Raw genomic sequence first — 27,456 nt, forward strand, 5'->3', positions numbered from 1 at the left:
GGTAACTCTTCCGGAGGTGAAGTGGATATAAAATGATCATATTTGATTGGATTATAGCTCAAAACAGTTATATAGGTAGATGAAGTATACAGTATATAAGTAAACTGTGTTATTGTTTTCTTTTTATGGGTTGTTCAGAGTTAGCCCTTGTACACACTGTCGGAAAATTCAGACGGAAAAGGTCCAATCGGATTATATTGTCGGAAAATCCGATCGTGTGTGGGCTCTATCGGACTTTTTCCGTCGGAATTTCCAACAGAAAAAATTTGACTAAAAAAAATGGCCTGGTCATGAAGGGGGTTGAACCTTCCAGAGCTGAAGTGGTTAAATTGAGAGTATAGATCCAGTCTACCATGGAGACAGGAAAATGAAAGCAGAATTTGGCCTCTAGTGGTTGATTTTAGCACAGAGAACAGTTGATGTTGTCTGTTGCTATGCTGACTGTAGCCAGGTTACTGAAGTTTGACTTTCTGCAAAGGCATTCTGTGTTCATAAACCCATCAGAGCATTTTTATTCAAGCCGGCCACTACAATGGGGCCGCGTCCAATAGGCAATTCGTCTCCAGGGATTCGGGGCAGTTCTGGAGGAAGCTGTGACCCTCTAAACGTCTATTGTACCAACTACAACAGCTCGTATGGTGAGAGATAACATAGTGTGGGGCACTGGCTGTGAGGATGTAGTGAATGAAGAGTAAAGAAGTTTGTTTTTCAAGGCTTTTTATTAACTATAAATGCAGATTAGTGATGTCAATCATTTTTCCCTAGTTATGAAATATTTTCTAATTGGTAGCTCTAGGTAAATCGCTTTGTACAAGGTTCTTTGCTTTTTCAAACAAAAGGTCTATACAACTTTTAATTTTTTTTGCGATATAAACGAAAAAATCTTTGAAAAAGAAAAAAAAAACACTGACATTTTCTGTTATAAAACATATCCAATAAAAAATAAATTAAAAATCGAATTTCTTCATAAGTTTAGGCCTAAATGTATTCTGCTACATGTCTTGGTAAAAAAAAAAAAAAAAAAATCCCAATAAGTGTATTTTAATTAGGTTTGTGCAAAAGTTATAGCATCTACAGACTATAGTATATATGCTGGAATTTACGCAAGCTATAGACGCTATACTATAATGGCAGTGATCAGCAACTTATAGTGGGACTGTGATAGGGTGGCGGAAAATCTGGTGCTAACTGACACTACTATCTGGGAGGGTCACAAACAGACACTGACGTCCCTAGTGACACTAATACAGTGATCATTGATAATATTGTACACTGACACTGTACTAATGACACTGGCTGGGAAGGGGTTAAGGGGTTAAAATCTAGGAGTTAACTATGTGCCTAACAATGTGTAATGTGTGCTACTTTTACTCTCTTGATCTGGCTGTATTTTTCTCCCTTTTTTCTTTTAGGGAGAAAAAACACCTAGATCGCTGTTCATATGCACACAGAGTTTTGTGCGTTTGTGTGTGATTGGACACAGCCGATCAGTTGATTTCAGCCAAAATCATTGGCTGAAATCTGCTGCCAAACTCTTGCTGTGTCCAATCACAGCATGAGTCGGCAGGGAGCACTTGCATGCACTCCCTAAATCCAGAAAAAAAAACATCATGTACATGTATGTGATTATGCCCGTACCTGCCACCCACTCACAGTATATTTACTGGGAACAGCCGCAGGTAGTTAAGCGGAACTAAACCCATCAATTTAACAGTTTAAAAAAACAGTTACATTTGCTTGTGCTATCAACCACACCACACTGTCATAACATCAAATGGCTGGTGTCAGGACTCATCACATGTGCAGCATCATGGCAGTTACAGATTAAACAGAGGCTAAGATAGCAGCTTCTTTGGCTGAAAAGGAAAAGAGGGTTTAGTTCCTTTCTAACACGTTCCTTTCCTATAGCCTATAGGAGATTGATGGCTGGGCAGGTGCTTTACCATCCTGACTGGACATCACATGACGCTCCTTCACATCGCGCCGCTCGTGTGCAACCCCCTGGACACAGCGCATCACCGATCAGGGTAAAGAGATGATGATGTAGACTTTACCATGTGATCGGCTGTGTCCAATCACATCTGATCACATGTAAACAAAATGCCAGTTATTGGCATTTCCTTTCCTCAGCGCTGTCAGCGTCTGAGCAAAGGAAAGCCGTTACACAGATTTCCAGTAACGGGACATTTACACTGTCCAGTACCCTGGTTATCAGCGCAGCCCCATCAGTGCAGCATATCAGTGCCCATCAGTGCAGCATATCAGTGCCCATCAGTGCAGCCCTATCAGTGCAGCATATCAGTGCCCATCAGTGCAGCCCCATCAGTGCAGCATATCAGTGCCCATCAGTGCAGCCCCATCAGTGCAGCATATCAGTGCCCATCAGTGCAGCCCCATCAGTGCAACATATCAGTGTCCATCAGTGCAGCATATTAGTGGCACCTATCAGTGCCCATCAGTGCATCCTCACCAGTGCCAATAAATAAGCACAGGCACAAATTAGAAATCAGTGCTCAAACAAATATAAGTTCAGTACTCAAAAAAAATAATTCTCAAACAAATGTAACTGTGCTCAGGCTGCAGCTAAGTGTATTCACCTTCAGTGAATGTGTGAGAATTAGATAAGTGTGTAGCTGCGCCTTCCCTGTTTAAATCAGTGTAAATAATCCACATAAATGTCTACAGAAATATTGCAGGCATTCCACAATTCCAACACATCACAATATAGTTCAATATGTGCTCCTTAGTGTCCATATACATAGTTATATAGTAGGTAAGGTTGAAAAAAAGACAAAAGTCCAACTTATGTGTGTGATTATATGTCAGTATTACATTGTATATCCCTGTATGTTGCAGTTGTTCAGGTGCTTATCCATATCTAATAGTTTCTTGAAACTATTGATGCTCCCCGCTGAGACCACCACCTGTGGAAGGGAATTCCACATCCTTGCTGCTCTTAAATTAAAGAACCCTCTACGTAGTTTAAGGTTAAACATCTTTTCTTCTAATTTTAATGAGTGGCCGCGAGTCTTGTTAACTCCCTTTTGCAAAAAAAAGTTTTATCCCTACTGTGGGGTCACCAATATGGTATTTATATATTGGAATAATATCCCCTCTCAAGTGTCTCCTCTCCAGAGAGAATAAGTTCAGTGCTCGCAACCTTTCCTCATAACTAATATCCTCCAGACCCTTTATTAGCTTTGTTGCCTTTCTCTGTACTCGCCCCATTTTCAGTACATCCTTCCTGAGGACTGATGCCCAGGACTGGACAGCATACTCCAGGTGTGGCCAGACCAGAGTCTTGTAGAGCAGGAGAATTAACGTTTTATCTCTGGAGTTGATCCCCTTTTTAATGCATGCCAATATTCTGTTTGCTTTGTTAGCAGCAGCTTGGCATTGCATGCCTATCTACTAGGACCCCCATGTCCTTTTCCATCCTAGATTCCCCCAGAGGTTCTCCCCCCAGTGAGTAGATTGCATTCATAGTTTTGCCACCCAAATGCATTATTTTACATTTTTCTACATTGAACCTCATTTGCCATGTAGTTGCCACCCCATTAATTTGTTCAGATCTTTTTGCAAGGTTTCCACATCCTGTGAAGTTATTGCCCTGCTTAGCTTAGTATTGTCCGCAAATACAGAGATTGAACTGTTTACCCCATCCTCCAGGATCTTTTATGAACAAATTAAATAGGACTGGTCCCAGCACAGAACCCTGTGGGACCCCACTACCCACCCCTGACCATTCCAAGTACTCCCCATTTATCACCACCCTCTGAACTCGCCCTTGTAGCCAGTTTTCAATCCATTTACTCACCCTATGGTTCATGCCAATGGACCTTATTTTGTACAGTAAACGTTTATGGGGAACTGTGTCAAATGCTTTCGCAAAATCCAGATACACCACATCTACAGGCCTTCCTTTATCTAGCTTGCAACTCGCCTCCTCATAGAAGGTTAGTAGATTGGTTTGGCAAGAACGATTCTTCATGAATCCATGCTGATTACTGCTAATGATACCGTTCTCATAACTAAAATCTTGTATATATTCCCTTATCATCCCTCCAAGAGTTTACATACTATTGATGTTAGGCTAACTGGTCTGTAATTCCCAGCTATGTATTTTGGGCCCTTTTTAAATATTGGTGCTACATTGGCTTTTCTCCAATCAGCTGGTACCATTTCAGTCAGTAGACCGTCAGTAAAAATTAGAAATAATAGTCTGGCAATTAATTAACTAAGTTCCCTAAGTACCCTCGAGTGCAAGCCATCTGGTCCCGGTGATTTATTAATGTTAAGTTTACCAAGTCTAATTTTAATTCTGTCCTCTGTTAACCATGGAGGTGCTTCCTGTGATGTGTCATGAGGATAAACACTGCAGTTTTGGTTACTGAAGCCCAACGATTCCCTTGTGAAGACTGAGAAGAAGAATAAATTCAATACCTTCGCCATCTCCCCATCCTTTGTAACCAGATGTCCTTCCTCATTCTTTATGGGGCCAATATGGTTTGTCCTTCCTTTTTTACTGTTTACATACATCTTTTGGGTTTTTTTTTTGCTCTCCTCCGCTATATGTATTTCATGTTCTATCTTAGCCGTTCTTATTGCATCCTTACATTCCTTGTTGCATTCTTTATAAAGTCTGAATGCTGATGATGATCCCTCAACCCTGTATTTTTTGAAGGCCTTCTCCTTTGCTTTTATATGCATTTTTACATTGGAGTTAAGACATCCAGGACTTTTGTTTGCTCTTTCAAATTTATTACCCAATGAGATGCATTGGCTAATGCCCTTATTTAATATGCTCTTAAAGCAAACCCATATCTCCTCCGCGTTCTTTGCTTTTATTCTTCAATTCATGCTGTTAATGCACCACCAAACAAGAAAAGTGATTATTCTCCACCAAGAAAATTTCTCACTCACCAGATACTTATATACAAACAGCGTTGTTTGAATTAGCCTCCACTTCTCCTGGTATACCTCGTGACCCGGGACAGTACACACCTCTCATCCACTCATTTAATGAAAAGGGTCATCATTGTGCAATATATTTATAAACTTTTAATTCCACTGCTCAAACTATAAAATGCTTACTCGCATATTTCAGTGCCTCTGGACCGGTGTTCTATCAGAAAGCTGCTACCCATCAGAAACTGCAACTGAAGTGATGCTCCGTCATGGCCATCTTGGTATACCCAAACTCGTCCGCACTAAGACTACAGTCAGAATGTGGCAAGTGGACATCTTTTTACACCCGCCGGAGTCTTGCATTTCACACTTATTTTTACCAGTAAACTGAGCTTATATAGTGAAATACAGTATTTTGAAATCTGTCAGACTGTTTTGATGTTGAATCTTAAGAGAGAGAGATCAGCACTCTTGCTGATGATTTTAAATATTCAACATCAAAACAGCTCTCACAGGCTTCCAAATATTGTATTTCATTATATAAGCTGAGTTTGCTGGTAAAAATATGTGTGAAATGCAAGACATCGGTGATTGTAAAAAGATGTCCGCTTGCCGTCTTCTGACTGTAGGCTTACTGGGGGCGCGTGCGGGTGTACCAAGATGACCGTGACAGAACATCACTACTGTTGCATTTTCTGATGGGTAGCAGCTTTCTGACAGGACACCGGCACTCAGTCTTCCCAGAAAGCCAGTACAAGTATGCGACATGTCGCTCTAGATAATCGTGCGTTCCAAATGCTCAGGAAGCTCCTAACCAAGGACCAGCCTCATCAGTGCCCATCAGTGCAGCCTCATAAGTGCCAATCAATGCCCAGCAGTGCCCATCAATGTAGCCTATCAGTGACCATCAGTGCAGCCCCATCGCTGCACATCAACGAAGAAGAAAAATTACTTATTTGCAAAATTGTATAACAGAGACAACGAAAAAGGCTTTTGTTTTCAATATTTTTTTTCTTTTTTTTGTTTGTTTGGCAAAAAATAAAAATCCCATTAGTGATCAAATACCATCAAAAGAAAGCTCTATCTGTCTCAAAAAAATGATCCAAATGCCATATAGTACAGTATTGCATGACCGCGCAAATGCCATTTAAAGTGCGACAGTGCTGAAAGCTGAAAATTGGCCTGGGCAGGAAGGGGGTAATAGTGCCCTGTATTGAAATGGTTTAGCATTCTTTATCAGACTCACTAGTTAAAAAATGGACAAGGAAAAGAAAAAGAAAATTGCGCTACAGAATAATGTGTGACAGTCAATGCTGCTGCAGTTCTATTATATACCAAAATAATATATACATGTGAATAAAAAGAAAACAAAAAGAACCGCGCAATCCCTAGAAATTAATATAGGGTGTACGTCCCTCAACCGAGAGACTAGAACTTCAAAAAACCAATAGTGATTAGAGTGCAATGTCCCTTACTACAGGAACAATCTATGTAGTTTAAAACCACCATGTATAAAAATTTACTTAGTAAATACCAAAATATTGTGTCACATATACAAAAATACTCATAGACATACAAGAGCAACAGTGCCACAAAATACGTGTACAAATGAATAACCTGAGTTGTAGACCCCACTCTATAGTGAAATACAAAATATAATGTGCAAAATTGATGAACTAATCATATAAGATAAAAAGTCCTTTCATTATAGTCCTTGAAATGAGACCAGAAAAGAAGAATGTTGAAAAACACCACGTGTCGCAGATAGCATCAACTTTCTGATTTATACTCCAACTTATAGACCATGCTGAAGTGCACCACCACCAAAGGGATAAGATGGCTCCTTACCAGACATCCTGGTAGATTACGCTTTTAAAAGGTCAAGCCAGACCACATAGGTGCCTTATTCTCCAGCCCTGTTATCACTCTCGGATCGGATCACCGTTCAAAGATGTTCCAATAAATCGAGCAAAAATTCACCATAAAAAGGAAAATGCGGGATCACATGATCTGCTAAATCTAGGGTGGGCCGATGGGGGTCGATGGGTGAGTTAAAAAATGGCCCAGCTGCCATATGCAAAACTAAAATCAAGAACATTGCTTGTTTTTATAAACATTTTTACGCCCACCTTTAGCTGAATTTATTCAGATACAGAGCCTGTGTAAAGTCAGCCATAGATCGATTGAATCCCAATCCAGCTATGGACAGACTGGTTACACTGAAGTTGACCCATCAATCAATTTCATCTCAACCAGCCTGTCAGATTTTTTGCGTGTGATTACTGAAGGTGGCTATAGCTGCCAGCAATACTCATTGTGTTCCTCCCACCGGCAGAACACAATAGCACTGTAGAAGAGATTCCCCCATCAACATTAACTGTGTTGATGGAGGAATTGAGCAACCCCTGGTTGCAGGAAAGAAAATCCCATCATCTATAGCATTCTTAACTCATATATGTTGGTTATTAAAGAATGTAATTATATAACAGATAAGGGGAGCGTGACCATGATGGCGGCAGTGTAGGATGCTTGTTGAGGAGATCTGCACCCATTAGGGGGATTTTATCCTGTTTCTGCAACCTGGGACTTCTTAAATCTGCCACAGAACCCCCAAATCATTCCCCGGCAGGGAATGAGACAGACTCGCCTAGGGCACAAAGGCGAGGGACTGCTCCGGAGTCTGGCAAGCCTCCTGGAGGAGCAGCAGCGCACGTGGCCACCAAGAACAGTATGGCATCTCAGACGGAGGCCTCGGATCTGGCACTCTTGGGGCAAAGTAACTTTGAAGCCCTCATGCGGGCAATCACCGGTTGCCAATCATCATTGTCGGATCTTACCACCAAGATTGACACAGTCCAGCTGGAGATTGGTCGGATCTGGCAGGATTTCGACAAGGTTTGCCAGAGGGTGACAGAGCACTGGCTGGGCAATACTGAGGATACAGTCCGTGATCACAAAGCCTCTCTGCACACGCTCCAGATGAGGATGAGATCCCTCGGATCCAGAGCAGAAGATGCGGAAAACCGCAACAGGAGGAACAATCTGCGGAATGTGGGCCTCCCGGAGGGATCAGAGGGACAGGACCTGGCTGCATACATGGAGCGGCTGCTCCGTACACTGTTTCCTCAGTCGGCCTTCTCGTCCTTCTTTGCAGCGGAGCAGGCGTACAGGATGCCACACAGGCGCACAGGACAAATCCTCTCCCTGGTGGACAGGTGGTAATTTCATTTGCCACTGTGGATGTACTTCAGGTCCATGCAACTTAGGCATGCTATAAGGGTGCAATTTCCGGATGGAGTTGTACTTGCTGTGCACTTGGTTGAGTCCCTCCTAATAGCAGCTGAGATTGATTGCACATTATCCTCCATATACTTGAGACTCACCTGCAGGGTCGTCTCGAGTACAGATAAGCTGTTTGAACTGTGGCAAAAGGATATTCCTGCTTTGACAGGGGGGGGACTGGACCGAGGGCTTTCGGCAATGCATTCCACTTATGATATCGGCCAGGGACCGCTTTGCCCAGCTCAAATTTCTACACAGAGTATACTACACTCCCTCCAAACTATCCAGAATTTACCCAGGGGTGGCAGATGTTTGCCCTAAATGTATGCAGTCGGTGAGTACCTTTATGCACATGGTGTGCGAATGTCCTCTCATTCAGGCATTCTGGTGGGCAGTGGTGGCTGACATGAATAGGGTGGCTGGTCTGTCTTTAGACAACGATCCTTTGATCATTTTTATTGGGCATTACTGCCAATTTAAATACTACCAAGCATACTGGACTATTTGTTTTTTATGCGGCCTACTATACTAGAAAAACGATATTGTCTAAATGGAAGGCACTTATAAATTTGGTTCTGCCCTTATACAAACTTACATATATGGGGCGGAACTGCCCCCAAAAATTTGATAAAATTTGGGTGCCATGGGTGCAGGCTAGACATATTATGATCTAGTTGGATTTGGCCGGATTGGGTGGTCTCGGGGACTGAGTGGCAGCTGCCATGGAAAGATATGATTGACAACCGAATAGGCTACACCTCTGCTCTCTTGGATTCAATGAGTAAATCTTTATCTGGCATTCTTCTTTGTCTCTCTCCCCCCCTTCTCCTCTTTCCCCTCCTCTTCTTTTTCCTCTCCCTCCCTCTTTTTTCCTCTTTCCCTTCGCCCTCCTGACTTCCGTTCCCCTCCTCTCTCCTCCTCCTTCTTCCTTGCACATAGCATATCAGTGGGCATTCACAATGTATATGTTCCCACTGCCAGATGTAATAAGGGGCTGGGATGCTGCTAAGGGTGGTTAAAATGCAGCAAGAGATAAATTGTCAATTGTCAATATGGACGGCTCTAGGGAGACCTAATTGTCATTATTATTTCTGTTGAGAGACTGATTCTTGTAATGTGAATATACTGTTCTCATGTGTAATGTTTTACAACTTCAATAAACATTCCTTCTTTAAAAAAATATTTGAACACAGATGTTATACAATGCATGTCTTCTTGTTGATGTTGACATAACAGTTGGTTGACTCCTTCAGTAACCTCAAATTGGTCTCACGCAGGTCGTCCGCAGTTTGTTCCAGGTGGTGTCCACCACCCTGGGATTCTTACCCACCGCAGCACAGGGTACCAATCAAACTTCCGACCAGCCGTATACTATTCACCCAACTTGGACCGGAAAGATAACCCAGCTATGGGGTAAGCTTTTAGCAAAATGTTCTTTAGCCACAATGGAGACAGCCATGTTTCCAGCTAAAGCAATATTTATGAGAATATATACTGTATGTATGTGGGAACAAGATTAGATCTATGGCAAACAGTATCAGACAGCAACAAAACACATCAGGTGGAAACTGATTACTGGGGTATGCTGACTGCTGTATACATGTATGCAAGAACTAGATCAGATTTATGGAAAGCATCAGAAAGCAACAAAACGCTGAAACAAAAGGCACCAGTGGGGGGGACCTAAATACCTTCCCAGCATCCATCATCAGGTAGAAACTGTTTATTGGGATCTGCTGGCTGCTGGGAGACACCTGCTGGTGAACACTGGAACTACAACCCTCTGCACAGGGAACCACAGTTCCACCAGCAGGTGATCCAAGTCCTGACAAGAGCCCACAAGGGTAGAAGCAGCACAAGGAGCCATTCATGTTTGTTGCAGTGCAAATAGCATAGTGATCGGTAGAGAGAGCAGAGAACCATGAGATGAGCATAAACATCTGCTGCTGCTTATCTGCTTCTCCTTTCACTGTCTAGTCATAGGGAGCAGGTGAGGAGGAGATATTGGTAGTAAATCTGCAATAGAAAATTACCAAAACGTGTTCCCCTCCCTTCCCCTCGTCCCTATTTTGTTATAACAATCTAAATTTAAAGAATGTGTAAACCCAACATTTCATAGTCCTGATATGTGCCTGCTGTACTATGTACTTGTATGAAAAAGTGTCCTGATCTCTTGTGTTAATTTCCTGGTGTTCCTATCAGTACCTCTGCTTTCCTATTAAAAACTGACCCCACTAAGCATGAGAACCCAATGTGATCAGTTCTCTAGCTGTGCTGGAAACGCAGCCTGTTCTTTTCCAATGATCAGACATTTGCTAACACCCCCCCCCCCCCCCCCGCACAGCTTATCAATGGGAAGAGTTCAATGTGCTGCTGTTTCTCCTTCTTCACCTCACCTGCTGCTGAGAACAGAGGGAACATGATCACTTATAAGGGGAAAAAAGGTATTTGTAATGTTTTTTTTATATCTATACACACATTTTCACATTTTTTGCCTTTTATTTCTATTTTAAGATGGGTTGTTTTACATGTTGAAGGTTTGTATACACTTTAAATTACAAACTCCAGTCATGTACAAGGGGTCTAGTTCTGCCCCATGTGATGAGATCCCTAATGGGATGCAAATGTTTCCCTTATTATTCTTTCCAGTCCCTGTACTTTCTTTTGACATCACTGATCTTTAACCAATTATTGTAAAGGATGGAGCCATTACATCATTCAAAACATTTGGTTTAATACCAGATAGTGTTAGAATTTCCCTGGGAAGTTCAGGAAGACAGCTCTGCAGTGTACGACGCACATTTAAAACCATTCTTTAGTGGAGATTATGTTCCCCACTAAGCATCTGACAGCCACAGGACAGAAGAGACCTGCCTATGAACATGTTTGTTAGTTAAATCTACAATATTAAATAATTTTTTTCCAGCGCTTATACATCCAAAGGCCCCCTATGGGAATTATTATTATTATTCAGGATTTATATAGCGCCAACAGTTTGTGCAGTGCTTTACAATATGAGGGCAGACAGTACACTTACAATACAAATCAATACAGGTGGGATCGGAGGGCCCTGCTCGTTAGAGCTTACAATCTAGAAGGGAGGGTCAAGTTGAAACAAAAGGTAATAACTGTGGGGGGATGAGCTGATGGAGAAAATGAAAATGCAGTTAGGTGTGGGTGGGGTAGGCTTCTCTGAATAGAAGTGTTTTCAGGGATCCCTCTAAAAGCTAATAAAGTAGGAGATAGGCGGACAGATTGGGGTAGGGCATTACATAGGATTGGAGAGGCTTTGGAAAAGTCCTGGAGGCGAGTATGGGAGGAGGTGATGAGGGAGCTAGAGAGCAGGAGGTTTTGAGAGGAACGAAGAGAACGAGTAGGTTGGTATTTAGAGACTAATCTAGTGATGTAGCTGGGGACCAAATTGTGGGTGGCTTTGTATGTAGTTGTTAGTATTTTGAATTTAATTCTTTGGCTGAGCGGAAGCCAGTGGAGGGATTGACAGAGAGGAGTGGCAGACACAGAGCGATTGGTAAGGTGGATGAGTCTGGCAGCGGCATTCATGATGGATTGAAGAGGTGATAGACTATGTAGAGGTAAGCCAGTGAGAAGGGAGTTGCAGTAGTCGAGGCGGGAGATGACCAGCGAGTGAATTAAGAGCTTTGTTGTGTCATTGGTTAGAAAGGGGCGTATTTTGGAGATGTTGCGGAGGTTGAGGCGGCAGGATTTGGACTGTGATTGGATGTGTTGCTTGAAGGAGAGTTCAGAGTCCAGGACTACACCTAGAACCTTGGCGTGAGGGGATGGGCTTATGGTTGTGCCATCGATTTTGACAGTGAGATCAGGGGAAGGGGCATATGGGGAAGGAAAAATTATAAGTTCGGTTTTGGATAGATTGAGTTTGAGGAAGTGATGTGACATCCAGACTGATATATCTGATAGTAAATTAGTGATACATGAGGAGACAGAGGGAGTGAGCTGAGGGGTAGAGAAATAGATTTGGATGTCGTCAGCATAGAGGTGGTATTGGAAGCCATGGGAGGCTATCAGTTGACCCAGGGAGGAGGTATAGATTGAAAATAGAAGTGGTCCAAGAACAGAACCTTGGGGGACCCCAACAGAGAAAGGAAGAGGAGAAGAGGAAGTAGAGTTGTAAGAAACGCTAAAGGTGTGGTTGGATAAGTAGGAAGAGAACCATCGTAGAGTACAGTCACGGAGACCAAAGGTGTGGAGTTTTTTGAGGAGGAGAGGGTGGTCAACTGTATCAAAGGCAGCAGAGAGGTCCAGGAGGAGGAGTACAGAATAATGTCTATAGGTTTTGGCCGTTAGTAGATCGTTTGTTAGTTTTAGGAGAGCAAATCCAGACTGAAGGGGATCAAGAAGGCTATTATCAGCGAGGTGGACACTCAGTCGGTTGTAGACCAGACGTTCAAGTAGTTTGGATAAGAAGGGGAGCAAGGAGATAAAGCGTAGGTTGTTAGGATTGGATGGGTCCAGTGAGGGTTTTTTAAGTATGGGTTTGACAAGTGCATGTTTTAGAGAGATGGGGAAGATGCCAGAAGAGAGGGAGAGATTGAAGATGTGAGTTAGAGAGTGTAACATAGAGCCAGAGGGTGAACGTAGCATTTGTGAGGGAACAGGATCCAGAGGGCAGGTGGTAAGGTGGACATTACCAAGTAGTTTAGTAAGTACTTGCTTCCCAGAGCAGTGGGATCTACAGTAAGCTCCTTTAGCTTCCTTATAGGATCATACACAGCTGTAAAGACCCCACAATAGGTTGAACCCTGCCTAGCACCAACTAAAACTAAAAAACAGATAGGATTCTACTTTATATACAGCATAGCTCCTAACTATCCCTGATTTCAAGGGACTGTCCCTGATTTGGAGCAACATCCCTCTGTCCCTCTTTCCGCCTCATTTGTCCCTCATTGTGGTCTGATCCATATGGTTGTATATAAAATGCACTTTTTATCTTTCAAAAAGTGTTTCCTAGTGCTAAACCTTTCATCCAATTTCTAAATTTCCGCTGTTGTACATTTTAAAAGCCAATATAAAGGAATAGTAGTGGTAACAAAAAGCCCTTGTCGATTTAATTAACCTTCTTTTTGATTAATTCTCCTTTTAAGGGGGTGTGACAGGGTGTGTCCTACGCCTACATACATTTGTTAGTCGGTGTCCCTCATTCCCATCTCAAAATGTTGGGAGGTATGTATACAGTATATGACCAAAATTATTGTGATGGCTGCCTTTACACGCACATGACCTTTAATGGCATCCAAGTCTTAGTCCGTAGGGTTCAATATTGAGTTGGTCCATCCATTGCAGCTATAAGAGCTTCGACTCTTCTGGGAAGGCTGTCCACAAGGTTTAGGAGTGTGTCAATGGGCATGTTTGACCATTCTTCCACAAGGTGTTCTATCGGGTTGAGGTCAGGACTCTGCAGGCCAGTAAAGTTTCTCCACCCCAAACCTGCTCATCCATGTCTTTATGGACCTTGCTTTGTGCACTGGTGTGCAGTCATGTTGGAACAGGAAGGGGCCATCCCCAAACAGTTCTCACAAAGTTGGGAGCATGAAATTGTTGAAAATGTCTTGATATGCTGATGCCTTAAAAGTGCACTTCATTGGAGCTAAGGAGCCAAGCCCAACACTTGAAAAACAACCCCACACCATAATCCCCCCTCCACCAAATGATTTGGACCAGTGCACAAATCAAGGTCCATAAAGACACGGATAAGCAAGTTTGGGGTGGAGGAACTTGACTGGCCTGCACAGAGTCTTGACCTCAACCTGATAGAACACCTTTGGGATGAATTAGAGCGGAGACTGCGAACCAGGCCTTCTTGTCCACATCAGAGTCTGACCTCACAAATGTGCTTCTGGAAGAATGGTCAAACATTCCCATAGGCACACTCCTAAACCTTATGGACAGCCTTCCCAGAAGAGTTGAAGCTGTTATAGCTGCAAAGTGTGGGCCAACTCAATATTGAACCCTACGGACTAAGACGAGTATGCTGTTAAACTTCATGTGAGTGTAAAGGCAGACATCCCAATACTTTTGGTAATATAGTGTACATTTTGTTGGATCAAACTGGACACCTTGCTAAACACGCTAAACATTCCTTCTGATTTCTTTATTAGGTTACTGCTCAGGAACAATTACACATCAATCACCAACAGAGATTTTGTCCCTCACCAAAATGTGACCGGAACAGAGCCGTTTCCCCATACACTATCCTCTCCACAAAGTGGATTCATCAGGAGCAGTGAAGTCACCATACCTAAATCCAGAGCTGTGAGTACTGGCTTTATATAATGACATTTTACAATCTAATTCAATGCACCAAGAACCAAAAAAAAGTGTGAAAATGTGAATAAAAAATATATAACCCTTGCTACTACTTCAAAATTTGTGTAAACACAAATCCAACAAAACATATATAAATGTGAATAGCGCTAGGTTTCAAAATCAATCACTAATGCCCTGTACACACGACCGGTTTTCCCATTAGAATAAACTCTGAAGCTTTTTCCAACGGAGTTCTGACGGAATTCTGCTGAAACTGTCTTGCATACACAAGGTCACACCAAAGTCCGATTGTCAAGAACGCGGTGATGTACAGCACGTACGACAGGACTAGAAAAAGGAAGTTCAATACTCAGTAGCCAATAGCTTCCATCTCGTACTTGCTTCAGAGCATGTGTCGTTTTTGGTCCGTCAGAGCAGCATACAGACAAGCGTTTTTTACGGAAATATTTAGAACATGTTCCATTTCTAGGTTTGTCAGAATTTTCGACGTAAAAAGTCAGATGGGGCATACATACCATCGGAATATACGATGAAAAGCTCCTGTCTGACTTTTTCTGTCGGACATTACGCTCATGTGTACGCGGCATGAGGGGTTGCTTTACTAAAGGCAAATCTTTGCAAAGTGCAGTTACTCTAGAGCTTAGTAAATGAGCAGAAGCTCTGCTGGCTTCCATCATCCAATCACGTGCAGGTAAAAATGCGTTGTTTTTTTTTTTCGATTTTCCTTGCACGTGATTGGGTATTCTTTGCAAAGTGAAGCTTTACCTCATTTACTAAGCTTGTATTCTATTTGATTTTTAGAAAATCAACTCCTAAGTGTCATAAATACAAACTATAGTGCAAAAATTCTACAGTGAATGCAAATCCACCAGGCTATATACTCTATAGCCCACAATCAGTTTCCAACAATAGTGTCAAAATATACAGTCAGGTCCATAAATATTGGGACATCGACACAGTTCTAATCTTTTTGGCTCTATACACCACCACAATGAATTTGAAATGAAATTAATAAGATGTGCTTTAACTGAAGACTTTCAGCTTTAATTTGACGGTATTTACATCCAAAGCAGGTGTAGGAATTACAACAGTTTGTATATGTGCCTCCCACTTTTTAAGGGACCAAAAGTAATGGGACAGATTAACAATCATCCATCAAACTTTCACTTTTTAATACTTGGTTGCAAATCCTTTGCAGTCAATTACAGCCTGAAGTCTGGAACGCATAGCCATCACCGGACGCTGGGTTTCATCCCTGGTGATGCTCTGCCAGGCCTCTACTGCAACTGTCTTCAGTTCCTGTTTGTTCTTGGGGCATTTTCCCTTCAGTTTTGTCTTCAGCAAGTGAAATGCATGCTCAATCGGATTCAGGTAAGGTGATTGACTTGGCCATTGCATAACATTCCACTTCTTTCCCTTAAAAAACTCTTTGGCTGCTTTCACAGTATGCTTCGGGTCATTGTCCATCTGCACTACGAAGTGCCGTCCAATGAGCTCTGAAGCATTTTGCTGAATATGAGCAGATAATATTGCCCGAAACACTTTAGAATTCATCCTGCTGCTTTTGTCAGCAGTCACATCATCAATAAATACAAGAGAACCGGTTTGATTGGCAGCCATACATGCCCATGCCATGACACTACCACCCCCATGCTTCACTGATGAGGTAGTATGCTTTGGATCATGAGCAGTTCCTTTCCTTCTCCATACTCTTCTCTTCCCATCACTCTGGTACATGTTGATCTTGGTCTCATCTGTCCATAGGATGTTGTTCCAGAACTGTGAAGGCTTTTTTAGATGTTGTTTGGCAAACTCTAATCTGGCCTTCCTGTTTTTGAGGCGCACCAATGGTTTACATCCTGTGGTGAACCCTCTGTATTCACTCTGGTGAAGTCTTCTCTTGATTGTTGGCTTTGACACACATACACCTACCTCCTGGAGAGTGTTCTTTACCAGGGAAAGAATTCTTCGGTCATCCACCACAGTTGTTTTTCGTGGTCTTACGGGTCTTTTGGTGTTGCTGAGCTTACCAGTGCGTTCTTTCATTTTAAGGATGTTCCAAACAGTTAATTTGGCCACACCTAATGTTTTTGCTATCTCTCTGATGGGTTTCTTTTGTTTTTTCAGTCTAATGATGGCTTGCTTCACTGATAGCGACAGTTCTTTGGATCTCATATTGAGAGTTGACAGCAACAGATTCCAAATGCAAATAGCACACTTGAAATGAACCCTGGACCTTTTATCTGCTCCTTGTAAATGGAATGAGGGAATAACACACACCTGGCCATGGAACAGCTAAGCAGCCAATTGTCTCATTACTTTTGGTCCCTTAAAAAGTGGGAGGTACATATACAAACTGTTGTAATTTCTACACTGTTCACCTGATTTGGATGTAAATACCCTCAAGTTAAAGCTGAAAGTCTGTGGTTAAAGCACATCTTGTTCATTTCAAATCCATTGTGGTGGTGTATTCAGCCAAAAAAATTAGAATTGTGTTGATGTCCCAACATTTATGGACCTGACTGTAGTAGACAGATAAGCATGCTCCACAAATTCCATGCACCTCCAGTGCCACAGTGTACTCTCTCAGTGACTGTGCACCTCTCTCCATGCAAACTGATATTAACTGGATAATATGACCCAAATAATAAGTGGATCATACATTGCACTTGGGTATATCAGGACCTCCACCTCCCATGCCACTATGAATCTCCCTACTACCACTGGACTCTCAAATGCTCATTGGAAGAATAAAAAAGACTGCAAAGCAACATCGTAGAGCAACCCAATTAAAAAAAAATCCCAATAAACATGCATGTATCACTTTTGTTATTTCACAATGGTTCCTGAAGCTTCAGCAGCTTCCTGAAGATACCAATGCCAGTGAAACGCGGTGGGGTGGGATTTACGAGACACCTATGTAGATTCTGACCAGTGAGATGCACGCCACTCCCAGGTTTTCAGGGTAGTGGCAGACGGTGAGTACATCATTGCTGGAGGAAATCTCCCTAAAGGGACATCCACAGAAAATGATAATGACAGGCATCTTAACCATCTTACATACACTTGAAGTAAACCATTCAAAAGAACAATATGGGGCCTGCCGTTTCTACTCACTTCTGAAAAATCTGTCCTATCATCTTTCCTTTTTTTCTATTATTGGCTCGAGCCACCGGGGGGCATCGGACACTGGCCCCGGAATTATTTAATAGATTTGGGTTATAGCCTTTGTGGCCAAATTATTTTAGTCTATAGACAAATTTGCCAGACCGGGACTAGTGTCGGATCCTACGGGCGTCCGGACGGTGTCTACATGTTACATGTTGTTTGTTACCACAAGTCTTTTGTGTATTTATGTCCTACCCCAAATTCAGTGTTTATCAGGATAGGTGGAGTACTACACAATTGTGGGTATTTACCCACTTGCATTTTCTATCTTTTTTTTTTTTTTTTATATAAAGGGCATCTATAAATTCTTCCACATATTTTGGTCCAGTGACTCATTTATAATAAATGTATGCATTTTGGATGGTAGACACGTTTTTGTACTCAATACATTTTTGTAATATATATATTTCGATGGTTATTGTTTCTCAGAGAGCCTCACTTTGCTCTGGGGGTTTCCGTCTTCTGGAAACCCACACCACTTGTTTGAAAAATCTATTTACCTAGTTTTTATGCTGACTTTCTGACAACAGTATTTGCTAACCTACAACAAGTAAGTAGATCAGGAAAGTTGAAGCAAAGTCGGAAGTCCTGGTCCTTATGCTTTATCTGGGTCAGAGACTTGTTGGGGAATTTTGAGCAAGGCTTCAGTAAGGCTACAGGCCTGATGGTCATGGCCTTGTCCCCTTCAGTGCTCCTAACCTCATAGATAGGTAATACACAATAACGTGTACGATTTATAGTTTGTTATGTTGGAACTTTGGGTTTTCATGCTCTAAGTGAGCTTGTTATGACTAAACTATGAGACTGTCTTCTGGGAATTCAGCGTTTTGGAGGTCTAGTTCTGTGGATTCCTAGACTTCCTCTAGGCTGCTAGGGAATCCTCAAGCTGTGATGACCTCTTATCTGATTGTGCCTGCATAGTTTTGGAGCCAACAGCACTTGATAGAGCCATCAACATGACACCAATGATCTTTTTAGTGATCGTTAAAAAATATGTCAACCTAACATTTCATATCCTTGACATGTTTCTGCTGTACCATGTACTTGAAAAAGTATCCTGCTCTTTTTGTATTTCTTCCTTCGTGTGAAATCCCTGGTGTTCCTGCCAGTCCCTCTGCTTTCCTATTAAAAACTGACCACACCAGGCGTGACAGCACACAGTGGTCAGTTCTCTGCTGTGCTGAGAACTCAGCCAGCTCTCCTCCATTGATCAGACTTGTCCTGACACACCCCCTCCCTGCTACATCCGTACAGTCATTTACTGGGAAGACCAGTCTACTGGTGTTTCTCCTCCCCAAGCTTGTCAAACACAAGAACTGCGGGGTGAATCCGACCCCCCAGGTCATTTGGTGTGGCCCTCACACCTCTACTACAGGTGCAGCAGCCCCCTCGTCTTCAGCTCCCCTTGCCTCAGCAGTCGTTAGCAGGTTTTCATAGGGAAAATTACACTTTGACAAATCATCTACATGTACTAAAAGAATGGTGGGTCTGCTATTGCTCACCTCTCCTACTGAAAATACATGTTACCTTACTATAATGCTGCTCCAATGGCTTCAATACTCTGCAAGTCACTGGCCTGGAACAAGCCTGCAGATCAGGATTTCTGACTTTGTGTTCTGTTCTGGGTCAAAGACATGGTAAGCCAGGGACAGCCAAGCAAGCAGCATCTTCAAGAAAGTGGTCAGCAATTTTAATGTATAGATTTTTTCAGTGCGGCCTTTCTTTAATCTGTTTTGCCAGGATGATCTCATGAGTTTTTTACCCGGATTTTGACAGGTGAAGACTGTGCACTTTAACACACGGGATCACAGTTCTGGAGTCATTGCTGGCATCCCACCACAACATCGACCTCTGCTGCTTATGCCTCATGGAAAAGGATCCCCTGAGGTTGAAAATCTCCGACATGTGAGTTGTAGAGAAGATAAAGATGAATATTATATAATTACTGCTAGAAATAGACAATTTGCCTCAACATCTGTAACAATAAACTCTGGAAATTTTTGTGTTATTCTTGTCATTTGCAGGGACTTTAATAGTAATAATGTATTATTGTTTGATGCAAATAATTAGAATGGTTGAAAATTAGCATTATGGTGAACTTTTTTAGGGGATCCCAAGGATCTGTAATAATTGCAGTCTGCATGTTAGGTGGGAGCTTATTGTGTATCTCTAGCTAAATGCTTTTTATTTTTGCAGATATGGTTGGGTTAAAAAAAAATGGTGCTATTATTCCTACTATGTTGGGCTAACCCATCATCTTTATGGAGTCAGTAGTCATGCCTTTGCATTGTAACACTGGCCTTGGTAGAAAATGATTGTAAATACTGCCTAGGCAGTCTTAAAATGTCACTAAACCCACATCATAAAAAAGCGATCAATAAATGGTGCATTACATGCTGTTTATACACAGTCCCTATGAGATTCGTTTTCTGTAATCTGCAAAAACCTGGTTGATCCTGCTGCTCTTGATCTCCTCGTTCTGTTCATATCCCCTACCCCACCGTATAAAATTCAAAATGCTAACCACAACATACAAGGCCATCCACAACATCACCCCCAGCTACATCACCAACCTCATATGCAGATATCGCCCAAATTGTCCCCACCGCTCCTCCCAGGACCTCCTGCTCTCTAGCAGCTCCCCTGTTACCTCCTCTCATGCTTGTCTTCAGGACTTCTCCAGAGCCTCTCCCATCCTCTGGAATTCCTTATCCCATGTATATCCGATCAGCCCCTTACCTGTCCACCTTTAGGAGATCCCTGAAAACTCACTTATTCAGGGAAGTCTATCCCACACCCACCTAACAATCCCATCAAATAATTTCCCGCATCTATTACCCTTTGTACCACCACAACCCTCCATTAGAATGTAAGCTCTATGAGCAGGACCATCCTGTTCCTTCTATATTGTACTGTAATTGTGCTGTCCCCCCTCTACATTGTAAAGCACTGTGTAAACTGTTGGTGCTATTTAAATCGTTAATAATAATAATAATAATAATAATAAATATCCCAGCTAGGGATTTTGCAGAGCAGTGTTGGCAGCTTTGCACATGCTCAGTTTTCAGTGAGTTTCTATACTGAGTATTTCCGCCCTATCCCTATCACATCTGAGCAGCCCATGTGACTATAGAGTCACACATGTGGACATTATACATAGTGGTAAATGACAGCCCACTCCTTTCTCCCTCCTCCATGCTCACTAACTGCTAAACACAATAGGGGTGGGATATTACATGTAGATTGATGGAGGCGTCACCTTCCTCTTATTCTAAGATAGGCTGGAGGGGTGTGACACAACCTGTGACTGGCAGAAATCCACCCACACCATGTTATTGCCAAAAAATAATAAAGCTTTGATTTTTAAACATATATTTTTATGACAATTTTAAACAGTTTATTGTTATTCATTATTTATTTGAACTCTGTATTCCAAAGGCTATTTTTTTTTTAACATATGACCAGCAGCAGAGGACTAGAAGCTCCTCCTGCTTATGTTTCCATTCAGACAGGCTGGGAAATATCTGGGTCATGTGACAGCTGAATATCAGGAAAAAGGTACTTAGATTTATTTTTATTTTTAATAAAATAATTACTGTGCCATCATCCATATACAGAAATAGAAGGGACAATGTAAATTAGACAGTGCGTGATTAGTATCACTTTAAGCAGGCCAGTGATGCATTTAATGTCTCTCTTTGAGTTTAGATAGGAGGGGGGTGGGGAAACCTGTATTGACTTTTTAGGCTAAAAGTACACCTATACTTTAATGCATGCATATATGTGTGAGAGGGTTTGAAAACTAACAATGCTGCTCACCCCCCTCCCATCGGTCAGTTAATCAGTCAGGACACTTACCCCATCTCGCGGCAGTGAGCAGTGGGCAGCAGCGGCGGCTTCTCTTCAGGCTTGGGCCTCAGTTCCCAGCGTCTCCTCCCTCCTCCTCCTAGTGGCTAATCAGATCTCAACGCCTTTTGGCCAATCAGGTAATGGGTCTCATGACCCGCTTCCTGATTGGCTGGGAGGAGGATCAGTGTGAGAATAGCGAATAATTACTCACTCTCACACAGCTGGGTGGGTTCGGAGCGCAATCTGAGCCACAAGCCCACCCTTTTTTGAAGCTTATTAGAGCCTCTGGCTCTAATCACATGCTTCAAACCCCCTCCCCCATTGGAATTCATGCATCGGGCACCCTGCATATAGATCACATGGATGGGGGGGGGGGGCGCTGCACCCCTGATGTATGGGCCGCCACTGTTTCGAATTGAGCAGATTGCATCTTTAGCTGCCTGACAACCAGAATGTGATAGGCAATGCCAGTTGGATATGGGCATGCAGTGCCAAACCCAGAAAATTGCATTCAGAACTTTCAGAACTGTGGATCTCTCAGACAAGAAGGGCAGTTTGAACCAGTAAATGACTTATTTTAATCCCAGCACATGACTACATGAGACGGGGAACTGTTAGGAACTACACTGCATCTGAGCACCATAAACCAAAATGCTATTTACTTAATTTTTAACATTCAAAGCAAACTCCCCTATCCATATATGTTTTCATTCTTTATTCTGCTGAGAAATCTCTTTGAGAACACTCCCATTGAATATTATTCATGAAGCATTTACTTACTGGAATCAATCTGCCCTTAGCTCAAGCATGTATGCAGGAGAGTGTGCTGAGAAAACCCCTCCTCTCCTCCCCTCCCCTCCTGAAAACGCCTGGAATGTATGACATTTGCCTAGGCCTGGAAACCAGGAAATAACTGAAGAAATGTAAAAATAAAAGTTTAAAACAAATAAATATGATAAACTTTCCTATTTACTAATGTTAGCAGCATAAGGATTAAAAATAGTCAGTGCTGGTTGAGTGAAGATCTGCTTTAAGCCTGTGCTTAACTTGTTGATTATCTTCATAATAAGGAATTATTTAATAATTTAGCATGCTGTCATTGTAATTTCATGATACCAGCCTTCTGATAAATTGGGCTAAGGTAGGATTCTTATTTCCTATGTGTCTTTAGTGCAGATGTTTCATCAGATTGGGCGACCCGTCAGAATGTGTCAGAACGTTCCGTCACCGCCAACTTGCTACACCCCACACTCCTCCACAGTAAGGATACAGTGAGAAGGGGGAAAGCAGACAACTTGTTACACCCACCTGTGTTTTGCATTTTACACTTATTTTTAACAGTAAAGTGAGTTTATATAGTGAAATACAGTACTTAGAACTCCGTTTGACTTAGATGTTGAATCTTAAAAGCAGCAGCAAGCCTTCTCATCTCACAGGTTTGCTAATCTTACAGAAGTTTGCTGCTTTTAAAATGTAACATCTAACCAGTGAGAGGGAGTTCTAACTACTGTACTTCAATATATAAACTCACTTTTCTGTTAAAAATAAGTGTAAAATGCAAAACTCCGGTGGGTGTAACAAGATGTCCACTTTCCCCCTTCTCAGTGTATCCTTACTATGGAGGAGTACAGGGTGTAGCAAGATGGCGGTGACAAAAAGTCACTTCCATTACACATTCTGACGGGTCGCCTAATGTGATGAAATATGCAAAAGTCTCCCCAGTGTGGACACAGACAGCAAAGAAAACCACCCAAAGGTTCTAACCCTTCTTCAGTCTGCCCAAAACTTAAAAAAGTTTTGGCTGGAGTTGCTCTTTGACCACATAGGAAGTGAAGGAGGGTCTAACTAATGGGGGACATAGAATAGCAAAATCTGAAGGCAAATCTAAGCTTCCTCTAGTTGCCTAAAACTAAAATACTAACAGAAGTGATGGAAATTGAGACCGATTATGAGGATGTTTCCTTGACTGTATTGTACAGAATAGAATAGTGTTCAGCTTCTCTCCGCCTCTAACAATGTGAATTTTCCTATTTTCCATAGGGTCCATCTTTTATGTCCACAGAATACAAAACCAAATTCAATGTACAATCACCTCATCATACAGGTGAGTCACTAAATGAAATGTGGGGGTTCTTCCATCCACTGACTTTTCACATATCTTTGGATCCTGGCAGGTAAATCATCAGCTAGCTTTGCACATTCTTTTGGGACTTAGGATGACAGCAAGTCTCTTCACTTAAAGCGGGATTCCACCCTAAAGTGGATCCCTCCCCCCCTCCGGTGTCACAATTGACACCTTTCAGGGGGGAGGGGGGTGGAGATACCTGTCAAAGACAGGTATTTTCACCCACTTCCGGGCATAGACTCCCACGGGAGTCTACGCCATTTCCTGCCCTGCCGCGCTGTCTGCTGGGACACACACGGGTCCCAGTGACAGCGCGGAGATTTCCTATTGCGCGGCGCGGCTCGCGCATTTGCGCAGTAGGGAACCGGGAAGTGAAGCCGATTCACTTCACTTCCTGATTCCCTCACCTAGAATGGTGGCGGCAGCAGCCGAGGGCCGAGCGATCGATCGGCCTCGGCTGCCGGCATCGCTGGAACCCGGGACAGGTGAGTGTCCATTTATTAAAAGTCAGAAGCTGTAGTATTTATAGCTGCTGGCTTTTAATATTTTTTTTTTGGGTGGAATCCCTCTTTAAGTTTCCAAGTCTACCCAGCAGCCATTGCAAAGCTATTAAATCACACTAGGTAAGTGCATACCTCCCAACATTTTGAGATGGGAATGAGGGACACCTACTAGCAAATGTATGTAGGCATAGGACACTCCCCCTTAAAGGAGAATTAACCAAAAAAAAGGTTAATTCAATCCACAAGGACTTTTTTTACCACTACTATTCCTTTATATTGGCTTTTAAAATGTACAAATGCAGCAATTTAGAAATTGGATGAAAGGTTTAGCAACGGGAAACACTTTTTGAAAGATAAAAAGTGCTTTATATACAACTATATGGATCAGACCATTATGTGATTGACAAATCGTGTCATATTAATATATGAACCATAAGCTGTATATTCATGAGGTTCCAAATGCAGACTGCACCAGAATAGCATACATAATACAGCTGGCATTTAGGTTATCCCATCATAAGAAAAGTACAGGGACCTCCATTGCTGGCCTCCTTTTAATAATGTGTGTTGCTCGGTGTCACTTTATCAGTCAAAGGTCCAGTCACAAAAGTGTCAAAATGACTTATCTTTATCCTTGTTCCAGGTTAATGTATACAGAGTGAAAGAATGAGAGCGCCAAGCCATTGGGATCAGTACAAATTTATTTTTTATTAGTCACAATCAGGTTTTTTTTCAGTAGGTATGCAGGAGAACACAGTCCTGGCACCTCTAGCATTGAAAGTATGTAATGGCAAGGGGTGCTGGAGATTCTATTGATCCTATCTGCTGAGGGATCTATTGTTGCTGGGAGGGGTCTATAGTTGGAAGGGTCTGTTGTTGCTGGTGGGAGAATCTATTGTTGCTGGGGATGATCTGCCATTGAGGGAGGTGTCTATTGTTCCGGGGGAGGGGGGTCGACTGTTAAGTGAGGTGTCTATTGTTCTGGGGGGGTCTACTGTTGAGTAAGGGGTCTATTGTTGCTGGCTGCTGAAGGGTCTATCATAGTTGCCAACATTGTAAAGAAAAAAAAAAGTGGGTGTGGTTTACGTAAAATAGTGGGTGTGGCTTACATGGGGCGTGGCTCAAAGGGGTGTGGTTAGAGTCTGAGATGAATGCGGGATGGAGAGGGAAAGGAGGGACAGCAGCCCCACGATCCTACACCACAATAGCAATATGTGTTTTCCAGAGTTTGACAATCAGCAGATAAAGATACTCCAAATACCTGGTGTTGGCGCTTCAATCTTCCCGGCGCCATGATTGTTATGGTGTCAGGATGATTGAAGCGCATTATTTCTATTATTACATTGTAATATAAAATGAAATCATTCAACTCACCATAATGCAGAATCAGTGGGAGCCATGCGCGCGTCACTAGCCACGTTGCCTGCCACCAGATGCCATCAGGTGTCCCAAGCGGAGTCTGTCCTTACATCAGGTGCCCCATCAGAGGTACCTTCCTCACATCTGTGTCCATCAGCGGAGCCCCTCCTTACATCTGGTGCCCCTCTGACATCCACAGACCGCCCCCCCCCCCCCACATCCTGCACAGACCTACCCCCACATACTCCACAGACCGGCCCCCACATCTCCAGACTGAACCCCGACATACCACTGGCCCCCGACATCCACAGACTGGCCCCCAACATCCACAGACTGGCCCCCGACATACCACTGGCCCCCGACTGCTGCGCGTCTCTTATGGTCCCCCGCTGTGTCTCTGGGAACTGTGTGTTTCCCAGAACACAACGGGGGGGGGGGCGGAGCGTCTGCGGGGGGTCTGCGGCGGTCTGGCCGGAAGTGGGTGCAGTTACCTGGATTATCCAGGTAACTGCACCCCCCTCCCCCCTGAAAGGTGCCGATTGTGGCACCGGAGGGGGGGAGGGATAAGATTAGCGGAACTTCCCCTTTAGGGTGAAGAACCGCTTTAAGCACTCCTTGCCCCTTTACATGCCACATTTACATGCTCATTTTTGGGGGGGAGTGGGGGCTTCGTTAGGAGTGGGGACTTCCTGTCCCACTTCATCCTTCCTCCCAGGGACCGCCAAGGCGACTACTCCTTTCGCCTTAGGCGGCCCCTCCCTCTAGGTGATCTCCTGGGACACGTGACAGGTCCCAGGAGATCGCCTGGCCAAAAGCTGTCACAGCCGGGTGCCCAGAGTGGCAATGGAGGCTCCGGCGGAGAGGAGCGAGGCTCCATTCGGCCACATCGCTGGATCGTGGGACAGGTGAGTGTCTGTTTATTAAAAGTCAGCAACTACACTTTTTGTAGCTACTGACTTTTAATAAACATAAAAAGCCTGGAACGCCGCTTTAACTGAAAACTAAAAAGTAAATAGCAGTAAAGCTATGTAACTTGTAATTTGCCTACATGAACATCTACTTGGCATATATTTACGTGTATATATGTATTTACTTAAAGAGGGAGTCCACCCTAAAAAAAATTATTAAAAGCCAGCAGCTATAAATACTACAGCTGCTGACTTTTAATAAATGGACACTTACCTTTCCTAAGGTCCAGCGATGTCGGCAGCCGAGGCTCTCGGCGTCTGCCGTCGCCATTCTCGGTGAGGGTACAGCGCAATGGAAATGGTCCGAGCTGTCTCTGGGACCCTTGTGTGTCCCAGCAGACAGAGCGGTGGGACAGGAAGAAGCATAGACTCCAGTGGGAGTCTATGCCCGGAAGTGGGTGCAAATACCTGTCTTAGACAGGTATCTGCACCCCCCTCCCCCTGAAAGGTGCCAACTGCGGCACTGGAGGGGGGGAGGGTTCCGATGAGCACTTTAGGGTGGAACTCCGCTTTAAGATATATAACTCATTTAATAATGCAGTAAACAGACTTTTATGTACATTTGATGATTTGGCACAGATTTTAATTCTTTGGTATAAGGGGTCCACTGAACCTGAAGTGCCTCGGACTTATAGGATATGGGTTGTATATTTGCCAGGCTCGGTCACATATCAAGGCAGTATATTTTCCAGTAACAAGAGCAAAAAAGTGAACACTGTATCATGATTCTGTTATCACCCGCATTCCTGTTATTTCTAGGCACCTTTCAAAATTCTGTTATCGGAGCGATGGAAAATTCCGGATTCACTGAGGGGTCAGCCATGGAACCCATTACCCATGATCCACATTCACAGCACCGTGTGCCGGTAAAATTGATAATGCAAGCGTTCTATTTACTGCCATGGATATTAAAAAGATAACAATTTAAATGCAAACCCTTTTTAAAACTCTTATTTAATCAGAAACCTTTGAGGTACTTACAGAAAGC

The 27,456-nt window shown here is 43.0% G+C and overlaps 1 protein-coding gene across 1 annotated transcript in view; it reads left to right on the top strand.

The window, feature by feature from the left end:
* The first annotated feature begins 431 nt into the window (after positions 1-431).
* SAXO4 (stabilizer of axonemal microtubules 4) overlaps positions 432-27,456 on the top strand; it is a 41,049-nt gene continuing 14,024 nt past the window's right edge. The window contains exons 1-6 of the mRNA XM_077460831.1: positions 432-638; positions 9,468-9,603; positions 14,328-14,481; positions 19,441-19,569; positions 23,554-23,617; positions 27,228-27,334. Of these exons, the coding sequence (XP_077316957.1) occupies positions 533-638; positions 9,468-9,603; positions 14,328-14,481; positions 19,441-19,569; positions 23,554-23,617; positions 27,228-27,334 (696 nt within the window). The 5' untranslated portion in view covers positions 432-532. The remainder of the gene's footprint in view (positions 639-9,467; positions 9,604-14,327; positions 14,482-19,440; positions 19,570-23,553; positions 23,618-27,227; positions 27,335-27,456) is intronic.

The sequence above is a fragment of the Lithobates pipiens genome, unplaced genomic scaffold, assembly GCF_037356315.1.
Source record: "Lithobates pipiens isolate NorthernLeopardFrog02 unplaced genomic scaffold, aLitPip1_a1.2 Scaffold_10, whole genome shotgun sequence".
In the NCBI taxonomy this organism is placed as follows: Eukaryota; Metazoa; Chordata; class Amphibia; order Anura; family Ranidae; genus Lithobates; species Lithobates pipiens.